At 42.9% G+C, this 17,515-nt stretch overlaps 1 protein-coding gene across 6 annotated transcripts in view; it reads right to left on the bottom strand.

Annotated features, from left to right (window-relative positions):
* RARB (retinoic acid receptor beta) overlaps positions 1-17,515 on the bottom strand; it is a 329,275-nt gene that overhangs the window by 52,849 nt on the left and 258,911 nt on the right. For 5 of the 6 annotated variants that reach the window (XM_042806516.1, XM_032996979.2, XM_032996987.2 and 2 more), the window contains one exon: positions 13,970-14,118. In XM_042806516.1, the coding sequence (XP_042662450.1) occupies positions 13,970-14,118 (149 nt within the window). Of the gene's footprint in view, positions 1-2,479; positions 2,670-13,969; positions 14,119-17,515 lie in introns of those variants that run through there. The other variant, XM_032997006.2, reaches the window with a different exon arrangement.

Genomic DNA, 17,515 nt, shown 5'->3' with positions numbered 1-17,515 from the left:
AAAAACATGCCCCAAACCATCAATTTTTTTTTTTTTTTGTTTTCTTTCCTGGGGAGTTTGAAGCACTTCTGGCCAGCTGGCAGAGAGGCAGCTCCTGACGAGACGGGGGAGATGCATTCAGTCGGCTGCAGATCTGCAGCAACCAGATTTCTCCAGCGAGGGCACCGCAGCATCCCTAAGACTACGCACAGATCTCTCCACAATTTCTATTTTCGCTGAACTCCTGACCTTTTCAGCAAACATGTCCAAGTCTCCAGACAGAACAGTCATCACCTTGAACAATATGTGAGGGGAGAGAGCGGCTGGTATTTTCTGCTTCTCCACTTCAGTAATTTAAACAGAGAGAAAGGCACTGGTATGCCCTTCCATCTGCTTTCTCCAAATTAAAAAAAAAAAAAAAAAAAAAAAAGGGAGATGAAATGTATATAATTAAAAAGTTACAGTTAACTTCCTTTCAGTAATGTCTGTAGGATGATTTTTGGCCTGCTAGGAAACTCCAGATGGGAAGAGTAATGAATATAATTTAATATGAATAACAGCAGATCAAAGAAATGCTTTACTGAGTTGCAGCGCACTGAGTTATTTCACACAGTTTAATGGAGAACTAAGGAATGAATTATTGCATTTTGCTATTTTCCTGTATTTTTGTTTATGCAAATCAATCGCCTTTAACCTAATTTGTGGAGGACCAGACCTATAACCCAATAAAACCATAAAATGTCACTAGGATGGTCGTACAACTGGCTAGCACTTATCCAAAAGGCTATATGTTGTTAACTGCTCATCGTTTTTTTCCTCTCTTCCCCTCCAGTGCCTCAGGATTTATACCACCAATTAAGACAATAATGAGTGCCCCAGGTTGACCTCCCAGGAGCAAGAATTAATTAAGTGCAGTATTTCTTCGTAAAGAATGACACTTTTCCAAACCATTTATATAGCTGTTCTCTTGCATGGAAGCACAGTATTGGGAAAGACTTTTCAAATTGTTACTCCCCAAACGTATGACTGATTTTGGTTTACGCTCTTAATTTGGGTCTCTGTTTTTATCCATTGGGTTTTTTGAATGGTTCTAGCAGGGGGACCATCTTCCAAGGGCAATGTCACAATTTTACTAGACATACATGGGATTTTTTTTGCACGGAGCTACAAAGGAAAGACATCAAGCAACAGCTACTCTAACAAAGTAGTAGACCTCCTGGTAAAAACAAACAAAAAATCCCCGCCAAGCTATTTCCATGCAGTGACATGCAGACGCCTGCAGCAGGCAGGACAAGCAAAAGACTCGTGTTAGCTATGCAATTACTATGCTGCAATTACTCGTAGTAGTCTCTCAAATTAGCATCTCCATTTAGCTGCTGGCAGAGATGGAAGCATGTGAAGAGGAAGGGGCAAGCTCAAACACAAACCTACACAGGAGAAAGGAGGTATGTGCATGCTTCAAGGAAATTCCCTGCATGGGCAGGCTTTGCGTCCTCCTCCTCCTCCTCCCCTCCCAGCCTTCATTCACCACAAAGGCTTGCAGAGTTCCCACACGTATTTGGCACCACAGTTATTTATCAGAAGAGGCATGGGGACTTTCATTAATTGTCAGCCAATATAAAAATCCCTGCGTTTCTGTACCGTCTGGAATTTATAGAGGCACTAGTTTCTAACCCACTACCAGCAGCCGAATGTTTACAGCCTAGCTGAAATAATAATGCAAACTACGCCGCAAATTATATTTATCTATGGCGGCAAGCTGGCCGAAGCGCAATTCCCCTTGCCCTGGCAGAGCGATGTGCAGTTTGCGTGCACAGCCAGCTGCTCCCTGCTCAGCACCCCAGCCCGTGCCCGGCCGGGCGAGTGGGTGCCCGCGGGTGCTGGCCCAGCACCCACCTGCCACGAGCTGGCTCTGTGCCGCAGCGTGGCTTCTGCTTGTCTTCGAGACCCAGCACGTTTCTAATCTCTTTGTCTGACCTGGGAGGAGTTTTAAAATGTGCCCGACGTACAGCAAAGAGGTTTCTGAGGAAGGATGAAGTGACATATGAAGACAATGTAGAAAGCAACCGAAAAATATTCAGAAGAAATAACACGGACATAAACATGCCAAAATAAACCAGATGTCTTGAGCATTATGCTTCCTGGTACGTTTTTCAGGCATCCATCTGAATGACTCATCAACCCACGTTCATTATCTCCCCACAATTTTTTTTTTTTTCTCTCTTAGTTTTGACAACTGATCTCTAAACAAATATGTTGCATCAGATCTCTTGAAATCTGACAAGTAGTATCTTGCACTTACTACTTTATGCTACACTCTCATTCCCCCACATTCAGCGACAAAGAAACTCTGCTAATACAGAGCTACCCACTAAAACCTTGTAAAATGTAGCCTTTAGTGAAACTCAGATGCCTGGAGACTAGAAAACAGAGTTTAAATAAACACCCAGAAATATGCAAGTCTGGCTCTCAAGTACTGGCAGTAGTCAAGGAAAATTACCTTTCCACACTGCAGCTGAAACTCATTACTGAAGGCGACAGCAGAGGGATGAGTTGGAGCTGGACCAGCTTGGCAAACCTACCACTTTTAAGAGTGAGATGGTGGCCATACCCCTCTGCCTGGTTCCCGTACGCACTCAGAGTACACACGGTCAAAACGGTCTCAACGACATGGAGAAGCAGGCTGAGAAAAGCGGATGAAACACAGCCTGTGCCAGCGCAGGGGATTAGCGACTGCACAAACAGAGCCAGAGGGATCAACTGACTGGTTCCTCCAAGCAATAAGGACTCTTGAGGTAACACTCATCAGAGATAGGTATCTCGTTGCAAACACTGACACAAATCTCACCGAGACGCTGAAAAAGCATCGCAGCTTACAGGACAAATGCAGAGCTGTCTCCACCTTGCCCGGTGCTGGGCACCACTTTTGGCTCAGCCAGGCCACGGGGAAGCAAGCCAGAGGCTGGGACTGGGCAACTTCGACAACGAGAAAACATGGCCTTTCAGAGATGAGTGAATGAACTGGGGCTGATTAATCTAACACAGGAAAATCTTAGGAAGACGTTTTCCCATTTTCTCCCTCCCCTGCCAGACTTTAATCAATGGCCAGATTCAAGCACACAGTTCATACAATCACAAAACGATCCTTCTTCCAGTTTACAAAAATCACATGGACGTGGGGTAAGAGAAAAGGTCTTTTCAGTTAGTTCATCCATTTGGCTCCTGGGTGCCGTGCTTGCATCTCTCCTGTTCACGTAAAACTCCCTTTCTTCTTTCCTTTCAAAAAAAAACCATAGTTTTCACTTTTGTTTCTGTACACACAGCAGTTGCTGTGCACCACTATGGATAAATGCGGAGTGGTTAAGACCACTGGCAGCAGCATGTGAGCAGTGCTTCGATCTCCTGATCAGAAAAAAAAAAAAAAAAAAAGGGGGGGGTGGTGGTAAAAGTGGTGCTCCTTCACTTAAAAAATATCTGAACTGCAGAGCTTTCTCTGAAATGCCCTGCTTAAATCTTCCTAAATCTGGAGCGCTGCCGCTCTTTTGGACCAGAAGAAAGCACACGAGGATCACGGTGCAATCCGAAGCAAGGATTTTACGTATGTATTTCTCGTAGGCGCACAGGGCTCCAGAGCAAGCCAAGCACCCTGGAGACAGGGAAAACCTCTCCCTGTCGGGAAGATTCATCTGGAGAGCAGCCAGCCGGGACGCTCACGGGGGGAGAACAGTAGCCCACTGGAGCGGCTGCACCGCGGCTATAAATCTCTGCCTTCCCCAGTAAGCGCCTGGGAGGAGGGAGAGGGAACCGGCCACAGCTGACAGGAATGGGTCCCATTAAACTGCCACTTTTAAAGAGAGTCTGAAATGGGACCAAACTGGCTCCGCAAGCGTTAGAGCAGGCTCCCCGGCGCCGGCAGAGCCGGCCCCCGGGCTGCGGCCGGGGAGCGCGGGCTCTCCCCGCCGGGGTTCGCTGGAGCGGGAGTGAAGCCGCGGACTGCGTTTACAGCCGGCCAAATCTGCGGGGTTTGGCACCCCTCCTGACTGCCGTCTCACCTTGTAATTTATGTATCCGTTATTCTAGACAGGGGATCCAGAAACAATATACCTTTTCCCCTTTAAACATAGGTATTATGATACAGTTTTTATTGCATAGTAACTTTTCCCACTAAAATATATTAAATGAGAAATTTTAACCACGGCCACGTGAAATCATAAGGGACTTTATACACAAAAGTGTCTTTCTACTTCTCAGCTGTCTCCTGAACTGAGCTGTGGAAACTGTGGGGACTCCTGCATATTATCAAAGGGAAGAACAATTTATGAGTAGGGACCCTGAATATTTGGCAGACCAGCTGCAGCAGTACACCAATTAAACAGTTACTATACCAGTATACCAAAACTACCAATTACAGAACTGGATGCATGGTTTCTTTAACACGACAAGAAGTTTTTATAAGTGGAGCACTGAGCTGCACAGATGTCAGAGCTGGAGGTGTCTCCCGTATGTGGGAGGTTCCTCTGAAATAATCAGTATAATATCAAGTAGGAAGAAGGACACAACATGCATGTCCTTTACACAGAACTCAAAAAAACCAACGTATCCATACTTAAAGACTATCACAAAATCCAGATACAAAGACGGAAAGACAGGTACGTGGGTACAATCTTAATTTGGCAGTTTCTGATTTTTGGAATAGCTACTCAAAAATGGAAGGGTTTTTTAGTAAGGCAGTGCATTCTCTTGTGGGGTCCAGCAAGCTATCCTAAATCTAAATTCAACAGATCAATTGCTTGTACATCCTTCTCTCAATGCCTCATTAATCACCTCCTTTTTAAAAAGTTCCAGTTAGAAAATGAAAGCTAGTTCATTGTCATTTTACACATCTGTAACTGCTGTTCAGTAAGCATATAGCAATATGGCACAGTATAAAAAGGTAGGCTATTACCGTTAATAGAAAATCTCAGAGTATTTAATTTCTAAGTTGCTTGCTCAGATATCTGTATTTCCTTATCTGCTGAACTACCCCTGCAAACAACACTTTTAAAGATCGTATTATAAAATGTTGTATTAATCATGGTGGAAAGCTGCATTTTTCCTACACTGTAACAACTTTCTGCACAGGACTGCCTATTGTCCACATCTATAATTAAAGGCCACACATGGTCCTTAAATTAGTAGAGAGCCATGAAGTAGATTGACAAGATGAGAACAAAATAAAAGGTTTTCCCCCTCTCTGGTGAAGAAAACTGAAAAAGCAAAATCCATTCGAACGCATGCCAGGAAAATAAAAACACACTCCACATCCATTGCATACAAACCAGGGGACTTGTCAGCAGGGAAGTGTACCACCCTAAATCGCAGTCCACCTGCTTCTGGCATCTCTGGTGGGTACGTCATGATGTGATTTGCATAGACAGCACTTTTACACATACCTATAATTTACTTAGTTCCGTCGAAGCTGTCACAACCCGTGCGTACGTTACTGATCTGGTGTGAACCTTCGCGCTCTCAGCCATCTGCAAACAAGCCGTCACAGCAGCGGGCAGGACAAAACTGGACAGAAACGTGACAAACACCTCTACAAGGACTCTCCAGTGCCCACCTCGGTGCGAGAAACCATGATTCCAAGTCCAATCACAACAGGTACATACCCATGTAGATTGGAAGTTTCTTCTTTTTACAGTGTATATCCTCAGATATAGAAGGGAATAGAGACTGCCAGTAGAGTGAGACTCAACAATTTTAGTTTAGTAATAACAATTAGAAAACTGTAGCTGTTCTGGCCCGACCAAAGACCCTGAAAAGATATGCAAGGCCAGCAAGCATTAAGGCTGCATCTGTACTGGGAAATGCTCTTGGGAGTGGTCACGGGCACTACGGCTGGCTGACCTACGGTGGGAGACTCCACATCTACCTTGGCTAACTGCTGCGGCCTTTGAGACGGGACAGGAGCATCCGCACTGCCCACGGGAGACAGAGCACTAGCTGGTACAGCCAGAAACCTCCCCGGCACGCCGCATGGCACCGCCGTGCCCCGAAACACCGCTGGTCACCCGCGCACCACCGTTTCAGAGTCCCATGCCGCTCTCCGCTCTTGAGAACGCCTTCACTGGCAGGATCCTGAATGTTGCACGGGAAGGGAGGGCAAGATTTAAGCCAAGCAATTATGTGTTGTTATTTGACAGTTTATGCAAAATAAGAGAGTAGTTTCCAGTTCCTGTTTCCACAGGACATTGGCCCTTGTGCTCACAAACAACTGGAGCAGCGTGGTCAGCACAGTTAGAAAGAGACTTGAGATAGTATCTGCACTTCTGTACCACCAGCGTTGCTGCCAGGAAAAAAATGTAAGTAATTAGCAAAAACAACTGTTCTCACAGCTTAAGATGAACCCCTGGTCTGTGACTGAGGGCACTGGGCAGGATAAGAGGAAGATTAGCTGTGGATGTGTGTGCTCTACCCCCCCACAGCCACTGCTGCTCTTTGTCCGTCTCTGCTCCAGAAGCCCCGTGCAGAGAAGCAGCAGAGGTATAATCAACAATTTGGGCCCAAAGCACTGGCAAACAAATATGGCATTCAAGTGCACCACACAATTTTCATTTTTGTTATCTGTCACAGTTGGCAATTTTTTTTTTTCCTTCCTTCATGTCATTTTCACAACCCAGAAAGAGATTTTAAAATATATGGTAAGACAAAATTTTTCTTCCCGGTCCCATCTACTTTATCGTATCTACCTACTCTCAGTGAGCTTCCAATATATATATTCTTCCCCATCCTTCAAAAATTTGAAATAAATTCAGTATCTGGCAAAAGTTTTATCTTCCAAACAAGGAGAAAAATTCATTAAGAACTTACTGAAACAGATCCCAGCTTTTCGCAGGACACCTGGCTTTCCTGTTTTTGATATTTTAAAAACTAAAATTTCAAAGACAACATTAAAACAATCAGGTCTCCTCTGACCCTATGAAATATAGAAAAAATTCAGATTTTCAGTACAGCACTTAAGTAAGTTGTAACTCATTTAGTGTCTTTCTTAATATGGCACTGCTTCCTGCAACCGAATGGCTTTGAAGGTTGCTACACTGCAAAGTGCTTACAGTTTAAGATCAGATGATATTAGTAGTATGCAGAAATGTATCTCAAAATACATTTTTCACCTTCTACAAAATTATTGTTGATTTAGCTGAAGCTAAGAGCAATTTTCCATGATTTGAGGAATTTTTCATAGCTCTGCATGAACGACAGCAAGCATCTCTACTGCTGGCACTGTCACTTACTAATACAGCTTGAATGGAGACAAATACAGCTTGATCATTCAAGCTGATCTATATTTTTCTTTGAACCAATAGAAGCTTTTACAATTGCATTGCTGCAAACAATATTACTTTTTTCCCTGATACAAATCATACCGTGCGCATATTTTCAACTTTACATTTCTTACTTTTTGTTTCAGTTGTAGGTGTTTCAGTTGTAGGCAATTAAAACATGCCAAGAAAATAAAGCCAAACAAATACATGGAATATTAGCTGGTTTTATGAAGCTTGCTTTTATTTTTTAGTGTTAGGTAACTGAGAAAATCCTATGTCTGGATCCTTAATTCCCAGTAAAGGGCTTAAATATAATTAATTACATTATAGCTAGAAGCCAACATGTGCAAGAGAGGTGTTATCAAAAAGAACTGCTGCTTAAGATCCCTCTGCAATCCCAGAACTGCCTAAGAAAATGCAAATCTCTCCTCACATGATGTAAGAGGCATTATTAAAAGAAAAAGGCATTTGTTCCGAAGGACACTGCTCCATAAAGGGAACTTTGCTGTGACAATCCCTAAAATATTTTAGGCCAGTCGTCAACACTTCTTGCAGATCGAAGCATAATATCCTTGCCATTGAACCCCTAACAAACAAATAAAATCAAAATCAGCGCCAGTCTCTGTCAGCAGCATTTTGCAAATCCATCGCCGACCAACGCTGATCCCGGATTCACGGCCCGGAGCCGGGGACCCCCGGCCCCCTCGGTGTGCAGAGGGACAGAACGGCGGGACGGCACGGGGCGCTGCCCCAGCTGCGCTTTGGGCACCTACCCCAACGGCTCGTGGGGACAGGCTGCTCGGGGGGGTGACCCACAGCAGCTCTGGCCTAGCTGCTCCGGCACTGGAGGGCAAGCCCAGTCTTCCAAGTCAGGCAACTGATCCTGGGCCCCGAGCTGCGCGTTAGGACTGCCTCTCGCTGCCTCTCTCAGCAAGTAAGAGAAACCCGTAACAAAGCGACAGCTTTTCTCCCAGGCTAAACGTCCACGTGGATCAGCAAATCTGGACACAGCAAACATTGCTTAATTCTCTCTGTTTTTTCTTTTCTTAGCCTTTCTTATCTTTTTTTTTTTTTTTTTTTTTTTTTTTTTTTGTGGGAGTCAGTCCTACAGAATTATAGACCTCAATTTCAAGGTTTATGTCAATGCCTATTTTCCATACTGCTTAAAGTCTCTGCAATAAAATACATATGTATATATTTGAGTCAGTAAGGTGCCAAACAGACATATTTTCATAGCCGAAGACCTTTGAAAAGATATTAAATGCAGCTACCCTGTTAATTTAACGATCCCACATTAGATGTTATTTTATACGAAAACTCTGATAGAAGAAAAGCTATTCTTCTTTTACGAGAAAAGCTGGCCTGGGACCGTGTCGAAGGAGATTTGTCTACACTTTTGTCTGTTAGCACCAACAACAGGCAGAGAGGCACCTTGATCATCCAGACAAAACTGCTGGACCGCAAACCTACCCCCGTAGACGTTGGGCTGCCTTCCCTCCTGAAACTGCTCTGGGCATCTTTGCTGCCCGCCGAGTTCAAGCTAGGAATCCAGGCAGGACTGCCGGCAGAGGAATGCCGTTTTTAAATGCCCAGAACAAGAGACAAGGCTTTCAGAGCCAGCTGAGCCTGCCAGAACACCGGCTTCTCCTCCTCGCCCAAACAATGACGGCGTTGTCTGGGCAGTCCAGCCCACTACGCTCAGCCTCCCCGGCTGCAAACCCGGCTACGACGACGAGTCAAGCCAGGACCAAAGAGCTGAGCTTTCGGTGACAGCCAGCCCTATAATCACTTGCACCAGCTGGATAAATCCAAGTTGTTCATTTTGTACGGAATTAGTTTGCGTGCTATCTAGCAACACCCAGAGACCGGGGTGGTGGCGGAGGGGAGGGAAAAAAAAAAAAAAAAAATTCAGAAGTCTTTAATTGAGGTCATGAAATACATGAAGAGAGTCCAAAACCCGCCTCTGAAATGCCACACAGTTTACAAAATGGAAAAGTTGTAAATAAGCTGAATATTGTCAATGTATTATATTTTAAACATAAAAAGATGGACTGGCTCTGGAATTTTTCTTACGAAATGTAAGTGCATTGTGAAGATCAGTCTGGTTTTGAGATTCTAATACATACACAAAGCCACTGGCAGGCTATGAGGCACATCAGCCTTTTGCAGCATAACACCCAGAAATAAGCATAAACTCACACTTTTTTTTTTTTTAAAACCCAGTTTAAAACACCAAAAAAAAAAAAAAAAAGATTGCTGAATTTGACTGACCAAATTGAAAAAAAAAGCATGCAATAACAACTTTCTGAAAGCTCCTAAATTTTAAATTTGTAAGGCAAGAAGTGAGGTACTCTAAATCTATAATCACAGAATATTTAGCATAAACATACTAAAATTAGAAAACAAGATAGTTTAAAATTATTTAGACAGCTCCTAAACTTTCACTGTGGTTCTTAGGTGCATATTTATGAAATACTTCAGCCCCTAAAAACCTCTGAAGACTAGTATATGAAAACGAGCCACAGAACAGTCTTTCTAGTGGGGGACAGTACCGAAGACTCTGGTAATAAATAAGACAGAAGGATCACTTAAAAAAGGGCGCTTAGAATACCGAGAAAGTGTTTGGCAAAGGAGGTTTGGAGGTTGTTCTGAGGCATGTGAAAGAAAAAGGTCCAAAGGAGACAGTGAGTGGCAAAAGGGGAAGGAAGGATGGGAGAAGGGACCAATCCAATCACCATGAGAGAAGACAACGGCAATGGTTTGACGGTGAAGGCAGCTGAAGGCCGATTCTGGAAGAAAAAGGACAAAAACTCCTGTGAACTACAACGCTGCAGATCAGAAACGATGTCATCACGGCGTGATGTCTGAAAAAACCACGCGCCATGAGATCACAGGTGGTGGTGTCACAGAGAGAGGGTGGGAAGTTCCGTCCTCATGAACTCTGTGTCCAAGGCAGCAGTGAGGTGAGGAAGAAGGGAAGTCACACCGGGGTAACTTTGGAAATTGTCCGTGGGTCAGTGCCAATTGAGGGAAGATAAAACTTCTGGTGCGGCGGTTCCCAAACTGAGCATCACAGGGCCACATAATCACCGCTCGCAGTTCTCCAAGGGCTCCTGGCTGGCAGGGTCTCCATTAAGAATATCCACTCGATGAGCAGAATATTGCCATGACCTCCCCCACTGGTCTACCTTAGAACAGGTCAGTAACTGATGGTTTTGAGACAGAAAACCAAAAAACCGAACCTCCAGAAACGGCATTAGGAAGCAGATCAAGAGCAACGTAAGGAGACATTGAATAAGCAGTATGCAAAGTAGGAGGAGAATGTAAAGAGCCCTGAAAGCCAGGAATAAGCAAGCCTGCTGAATCAAAGACAGTCATCAACCCAAAACCTGGAGGATAGAAAGCTGTCCCTTTGCACCAGATGGAGACTGCTGATGGTCACTCTGGCAGCAGCTCAGAGGAGAAAGGCAAAGGAGAAGGAGACAGCGAACTAGAAGAAAACCAAGGGAAAGCTAGCACAGAAAAACAAAAGGAACGGGGCCCTAATTAGATAATAATAGAATGGTTTGGTTTGGAAGGGACCTTAAAGATCATCTCGCTCCAACCCATATAAATATGATACGAGCAGAGTTTTCCATGTGTGTTTCCCTTGAGAAAGAAGACTGCCAGGAGTTTGAAGGGAAAGGTAAATGAGTTAGAAAGCAAAAAGACTTGAGAAAAGTACCTCAGAGCAGAGGGAGGTGCAATGCAGGAGGAAAAAGGAGTGAATTTACGGTTTAACAACACAGAACAGAGATTGCAAATCAGGTCAAGAAAGAAATGGTGGAAATAGGAGTGAAGAAAGAAAATGGCAACAGGATCAGAGGAAAAGAGGAAAAAAAGGAGAATTAAGACTTGATTTGGCTGATATTTTAGTCTAGCTTCTTATGGCATGAGCTTTGTGCAACCCAGCTGTCTGTAAGCTAGGTTGCCTCTCCCCATCCCAACAGCTTTTGAACATGCTGGTCAGCTTCAGTGAAACTCCAAATCTTGAAGAAAAAGTTCTTTGAAATTGCATGGAGATGTGTGTTCAGGTAAAGGAGAAAGTGTGTTTCTTAACCAGACGAAAAGGTGTACACTTAATTACTCCTTCTTATTGCTCCCTGCTTCACCAGAGAATTAGTATGAAATCCCAGCTCTGGACCAAGCAGAAAGCTTTAGTGAAACATGGGCTCTCTAGTAAAACTGGGCAAACCAACCGAAAGGCAGAGATTTACAGGAAATAAGGCTTCCCCAGCAGCAGCACTCAATGCTCAGTGCTTACTGAAACTTGAAAAGCAGCTGGCTAAATTTTTGTATGAAGAAGGCTGGAGAGAAAGAGAAGCATGAAAAACAGATACTGGGAACCAAGGGTGAAGGTAGACTTGAGTACAGGCAGGATCCGGTATGGTTAGAAATAAGAAGTACAAGGTGGCAGCTTTCTTATGGTACAGGACCAAGAAATGAGTGGGTGAAAGCAAGTGTAGAGCAAACACGAAGGAAAAGGAAAATAAACCAAACAGTCCAAAAAGTCTCAAGAGAAAAGGGTAACGTTCTTCAGAGAAAGAGTAGAAACTGGCAGTGTAGCGGTTTTTGAGGCTGCCTCTGGTGGTGTGGTCACGTACTGCTGTCGTCTGCCGTCCAGCACGCCACTTCTGGTGCTCTGAGAGCTCAACTTTCAACAGCAAATGCCGTACAGGGCTGTCAGCCAAAGGGCCCACTGCTTGACTCAGTGGTCTCACCGTGTTCTTTGCCAGTTTCTGGCACTATGGAAGTCGACGTGATTGGTGGAGGAGCTTCAGAAAATCCTATTCTACCCCTGTTGAAGAGCTAGTGTCAAATAACCCAAATGTCACCAGTCTCGAGCAGCCAAGTTACTGCTCTGGAATGGTGTTGTTTCTCAAGCACTGACAGGTTTTATATATCTTTTTTTTTTTTTTTTTTTTTTTTTTTTTTTTTTTTTTTGGTCTTTTAACAGCAGCTATTGCTAAGTGCTGAATTACCCCATCTTGCAGATTAGCAAATAAGTGAACATGATTTTTTTGTTGTTGTAGAATAATGGCTAACAGATTACAAGATGGATTTCTTCATATATTTTGACAAGTGTGGTCTTGCTTTATTTATGAAAAAGCTTTCCAGTATGCCAATAAAAGCCCTACAGTGTATTTTTGCATATTTTTCAAAAATAATGAAGTCTTAGGGACACGTGACCTTTCTGCCACAGTCTGCAATTACGTCTGTGCTTAGAGGGAAGGTGTGGATGAGCAAATGACACCACCATTTGTGTGTCAGCATCTGAGTATGATGAGATTTTCTATTCAATTAAATCAGCTACAGCACATTCTTACCGCAGTTCATCCTAACAAATACTTAAATTTTGATAGCTTTGTGGCATCTAAAAGAAGAAAATACAGACATGATATCCAAGGAAAACCTCAATATCAGAAAGAGATTCTAAAACTGAGGTAAGCTTATATAGTTTCTTTCACTACTTCAGTATCTACAGCTGCAAAATAAGGGGGAAATCAGACTCCAATCCTCTATTTTTTTCCCTAATGACACAAACCCAGGACTACAGGAGGACAGTAGCATGGAAGAAGTTGCAGGTTCAAAGGATAAAGTAAAAATGGCTAACTGCACAGTACCTGAAAAATATTATAACGCTTTACAAAAATAGACCAGCAAAATACCTTTTATTCATTTATTCTCATAACTTTATATGGATATAGCACCTGTCACATTTTCGGCATGCATTAGTATCTTCACTGTACTAAGCACTACACAACTATTTTAATTTTAAGGATGAAAATTACAGGTCTTTAATTGTTAAAAAAGAACATTACACTGGGGTACCGTAAGTAATAAAGTTAACTATGAAAACACCTGTCCTATGATATCTGTTCTTTAGCATTTTCCACACTACCTCCTTCCTTGCACGAGTACTGTTCCCTGTGTGTACACCTCTAATTATTACCATACATACACGGTTTAGCTGACACTGCTTCTCTGACGTGTATCACATCTTCAGCCATTCTCTACTTTAGAACAAAGTATTGCATTACTGCATCCTGTGGACAGTCAATCCACGCCCTGACAACCGCAGCACTGGAAGGTAGCTAGTAGATGGGCCAGCACTGCAGTCTGCCAGATTAAATTTTGCAAATACCAACCTGCTAATTCTCAAATTCCCCATTTGTTTTTCGATTAGTTAGATAGTTAGAGACTATGCCAAAAATTTCCCGATGATCAGATCCTGTTCCCAAATTCCACTCCCTGGACACACAGAGGTAGCAGCGCACAGAAACAGGCTGAGAGCAGCCAACAGCCACGTGAGTTCTCAGGGCAGACCTGAGCTACAGAAAGGACAGAGAGGAGCCCCAAAGTGTTTTCACTTTATTCTTTGATTGTCTGCATGTATGATCACGTTCTCATGTTAGTCAATACTTACAGAGGTCGCTGAAAGACATACTTTAGCAGAAGCTATAAAGGGAAATATTTTCAGGCATGATGGTAGTTTACTTGGTTTTACTGATGAATTAGAACTAATTCACACAAGAAAGGTACAGGCATTTTTGGAGACAAACAAATCACACCAGACTGCATTGCTTGGCCCCCTCTCTCCAATCAAATGTGGTCCAGTAAAAGGAAAGGGAGCTGATGGCACTTACCTTACATCCCTCACAAGCACTGACACCATAGTGGTATCCGGATGACTTGTCTTGACAGACAAAACAGGGCTTGTAAACACGAGGGGGTGGAAGTGGTGAAGGAGGACTCGGAACAAGTTCCTCAGAACTGGTGCTCTGAGTTTCCACTGCTACAAAAGAAAAAAGAAATACAACTTAATGATTGATGAATTAATTCAAAATAACTGATTATTTACTGTATTATAACTTTCAGACTGGCCCATACCTTTCTTTGTATAAAAAAGATTTATCTGTCTTCCCTTGCAAAATTTATGGGGAACTAACGTAAGGCAAGTAATGACAAGCGTACACGCTATAGCCTCAAAACTATAATTTAAAGTACCTGATAATTTTTCATGATCCAGCTGCTCATCACCAGAAAAGCTTCAGCTCACTTCAAACACGGGGCTCGAATCTACTACCAGCCTCCAAAAATGGACAGCTTTGAGCTCACGTTCTGGTTTAGCCCACTGAATTGTGCGGGATCCATGCCTGCGTGCTGGATATCAGCCTTCAAAGGGAAACTGTTTGTGGCGTGCAGCCTTCCAACCAGTACCTAATCCTGGGAGAGCTCTTGTATCTCTTGCCTTTTTCTACAAAAGGTAACACTTCCAGGGTGCGGTTCTGCCACAGCAGGATAGGGGCATCCATCAGGACGCATGTAAGAGACGACTAAGCATAAGACCTGAAGTGAAAAGGACCTGAACAAGTAGCCTTTCTTTTTCTCTGTAAAACTAGCATGACCCAGCAACACGTCCTTACCCACCTTAGGATTTGTAATGTCAGGAAACCTCTCTGAGAAAGAGCTACTTACACATTATGACCCCCACATCCCTTTATTGCCTTAATATTTCTAGCTGGCCATTTGTTTTGAACCTGCTGAAAAGCCAGTTATCCCTTTCAGGGGAAGGATGTGAAAGCTCTATGGTGCAAGATAAGACATGCGAACTACATCTTTCCAAAACATCTGCATTAGTTTTCTGTGATATGCTGTCATCATTCCTCACATTTACTGTAGATGTGCAATACGTTTTCATGTTTCACCTAGCCGTCTGCTGCTTCTCAGATAAATCCCTCTAACTTTTCAACAGATATACAGAAATGACAGGATCTGTGAACTCAGGTCTATCCAGAAATATTAGGCACTATCAGCAGAGTTGAATCTCAAGAGTACTAACAGCAGGCCCTAAAGAATATTACTCAATGGAAAAATCTTAGACAAGATTTACTGTACATGGTATTTTTCAGATTACAAAGATGATACATTTGTATTAAACTCATGATTCATTGTCAACTCGTGTTCTGGAGAATTCACAGAGGGAATCACTGAGCACGATGCAACTTTTGATTACTTGTGAGAGAAGGGCCCCTTTCTGTCATTTTTACTTCGGTTAAGCTACTATCAACTCCAAGGACAGACATTTCTCGAGAAGAAAATAAATACTACAGTGAACTGTTAAAGGCTCTGATTCTAAGCAAAGAAGTATCTTTCCAACGGGGACAAGTTATACATCTAACAATAAGGAGGCTGTGAAAAAACAGAAAAGTAAAATAAGATGACTCCATAAATTGTAACACTAATGTCCAGAACTGTACTTATCTTTTTCAGCATTAAATACACTGAATCTTGGGAAACCAAAAATCTACAGGATCCTACTGCACCAAGAAAACTTTAAGAATGATTATTTCTTTTCAACAATAATTTTTGATATTTAAGAAAAACTGAGAGTGGTCTGTTATTGATCTCTGCACAGCCTCCCTGCTTGAATCAATAATCTATTAGTACTTTTAAATTAAAGTTAGATTCATCAAATGGCCTTGAGAGGCCTCACACATTCCCGCCTTATTTCATGCTCATACATGAATTATGGCGGCTTCCAATCCGTTTGGGGAATGGTAAAATTTTAGCTTGAAAACTCTGATACCAGCAGACAATGTGTTTTGTATTAGCTCATTCAACTGTCCCAGTCCATCTAAAAGGCAGTTTTTAGGCTCCCCGTGGGAAAACAAGGTTGTGTCATTCAATAAAACTACTGCACTCCTGCAATCCCTCTGTGATTTCAGTTTGGGGAAAGTAGTCTTTGAGGAATAATACCGACAGACTTCTGCTTTTTTCATGATTTCACCCTCAATGAGCACCAGCATCCAATAGCAGCGTTCAAACCACGAACCGTATGTACAGCAGAGAATCTGTCAGGCACTGGCCAAGGACCAGGGACTCGTGATACCCAGAAAAGGTTAAGCAACCAGCTCAGTTCATAAATATACAACACAGACAGCAGCTGAAGGTGCTGCTGCTGCTACAGAAATTTTCTGGACAATTCGTAAAGGTATACAAGAAGGAAAGAGCCACTGTAAACCAGAAGACCCTCCCTAAAACACCCATATGTATGCCACCGAACGGGCTTAATCTAGTCAATGAAATACTTGCATCAGCTGAACAACTGTCTAGAGAGTTTGATTTTTTTAGTAAGAAAACCCATTTTGGGAACATTCACTTGTGATCACAGGCAAAACGCACAGCTTTCTGGAAAAGGCTTGAACTCAGGTTACACATGCTCAGTTCTTACTCCAGCTCCTTACTATTCTTCCTTGGATTTAGACATTTTAACTCTTTATTTGAAAATGTATGTACTGCCAGCATGGAAGTGCAGAAATCTGGTGTAGGCATCTGTAGCAATCCATGCTCGGCAGATACAGTGTTATTTCTGTATCACGTTGGTGGCTAGAGGATGCACAACAGCAGAACCCGCTTTCTTCTATGCACGTCTGCATGTGCAGGGTGGAAAAAAGAAGGGACATGGGGCGGCCAGTTGGCATTCCCAGAAAATGCACTTTTAAAGCAGTCTTACAATTTTAGGAAAAAAATTTAAAAATCCAAAAACAAATCCAAAAAACCAGGGAAGTTCTTTCACTGCCCTGCTGTCCTGTCCTGCAGGATGTGACTCCTCAGGGTCCCTACTCACCTGAGAAAACAGAGCCTCACTGCTGTCACCCAACACCTGAATGCCGCTTAAGCACACAGGGACTCTCGAACAATCGGTCACTTCACAATTCCTAAGATGTCTGAAATATTTCTAAAGGTTAGATAAAGCAGCAGATAAGATCTTTAAAAGCACAGCGTGCTTTGTGAGAGCTAATTTACTGCCAGCTAAACCATGTTGACAGATGGAGGAGGTATTTTACTTTGTGACCAACTGGAAGCAGGCAGGCACTATGAAATGCCTTGTGTTTTGCTAGAAACTTAGATTATTAAGCTTGTATGTTAATGCACACTTTGGACAGTTGAGTCTTAAAAGAATAAGAAGTTGTAAAGCAAATGGCATTTCCTGGATAGCCTCAAGGGAATTTTGAATACTGAGCTCAGGGTCCCTGGTGGGAAGCAGCAATTTCAGCTAATTAGGGTGAATAGCAAAGTGTTGCATTTGGTCAAAACATTCTGTTAACCCTCATTTTTGTTGGCACCAACAAGAGTCTGGATTTTTTGCCTTTTTTTTTTTTGTGAATTCACTGCAGGAGTGCAAGGCA

The sequence above is a fragment of the Tyto alba genome, unplaced genomic scaffold (genome assembly GCF_018691265.1).
Source record: "Tyto alba isolate M040663 unplaced genomic scaffold, T.alba_DEE_v4.0 Super-Scaffold_46, whole genome shotgun sequence".
NCBI classification, from domain to species: Eukaryota; Metazoa; Chordata; class Aves; order Strigiformes; family Tytonidae; genus Tyto; species Tyto alba.
Note: the sequence above shows the minus strand (reverse complement) of the source record. Positions and strands in the feature narration are given on the sequence as shown.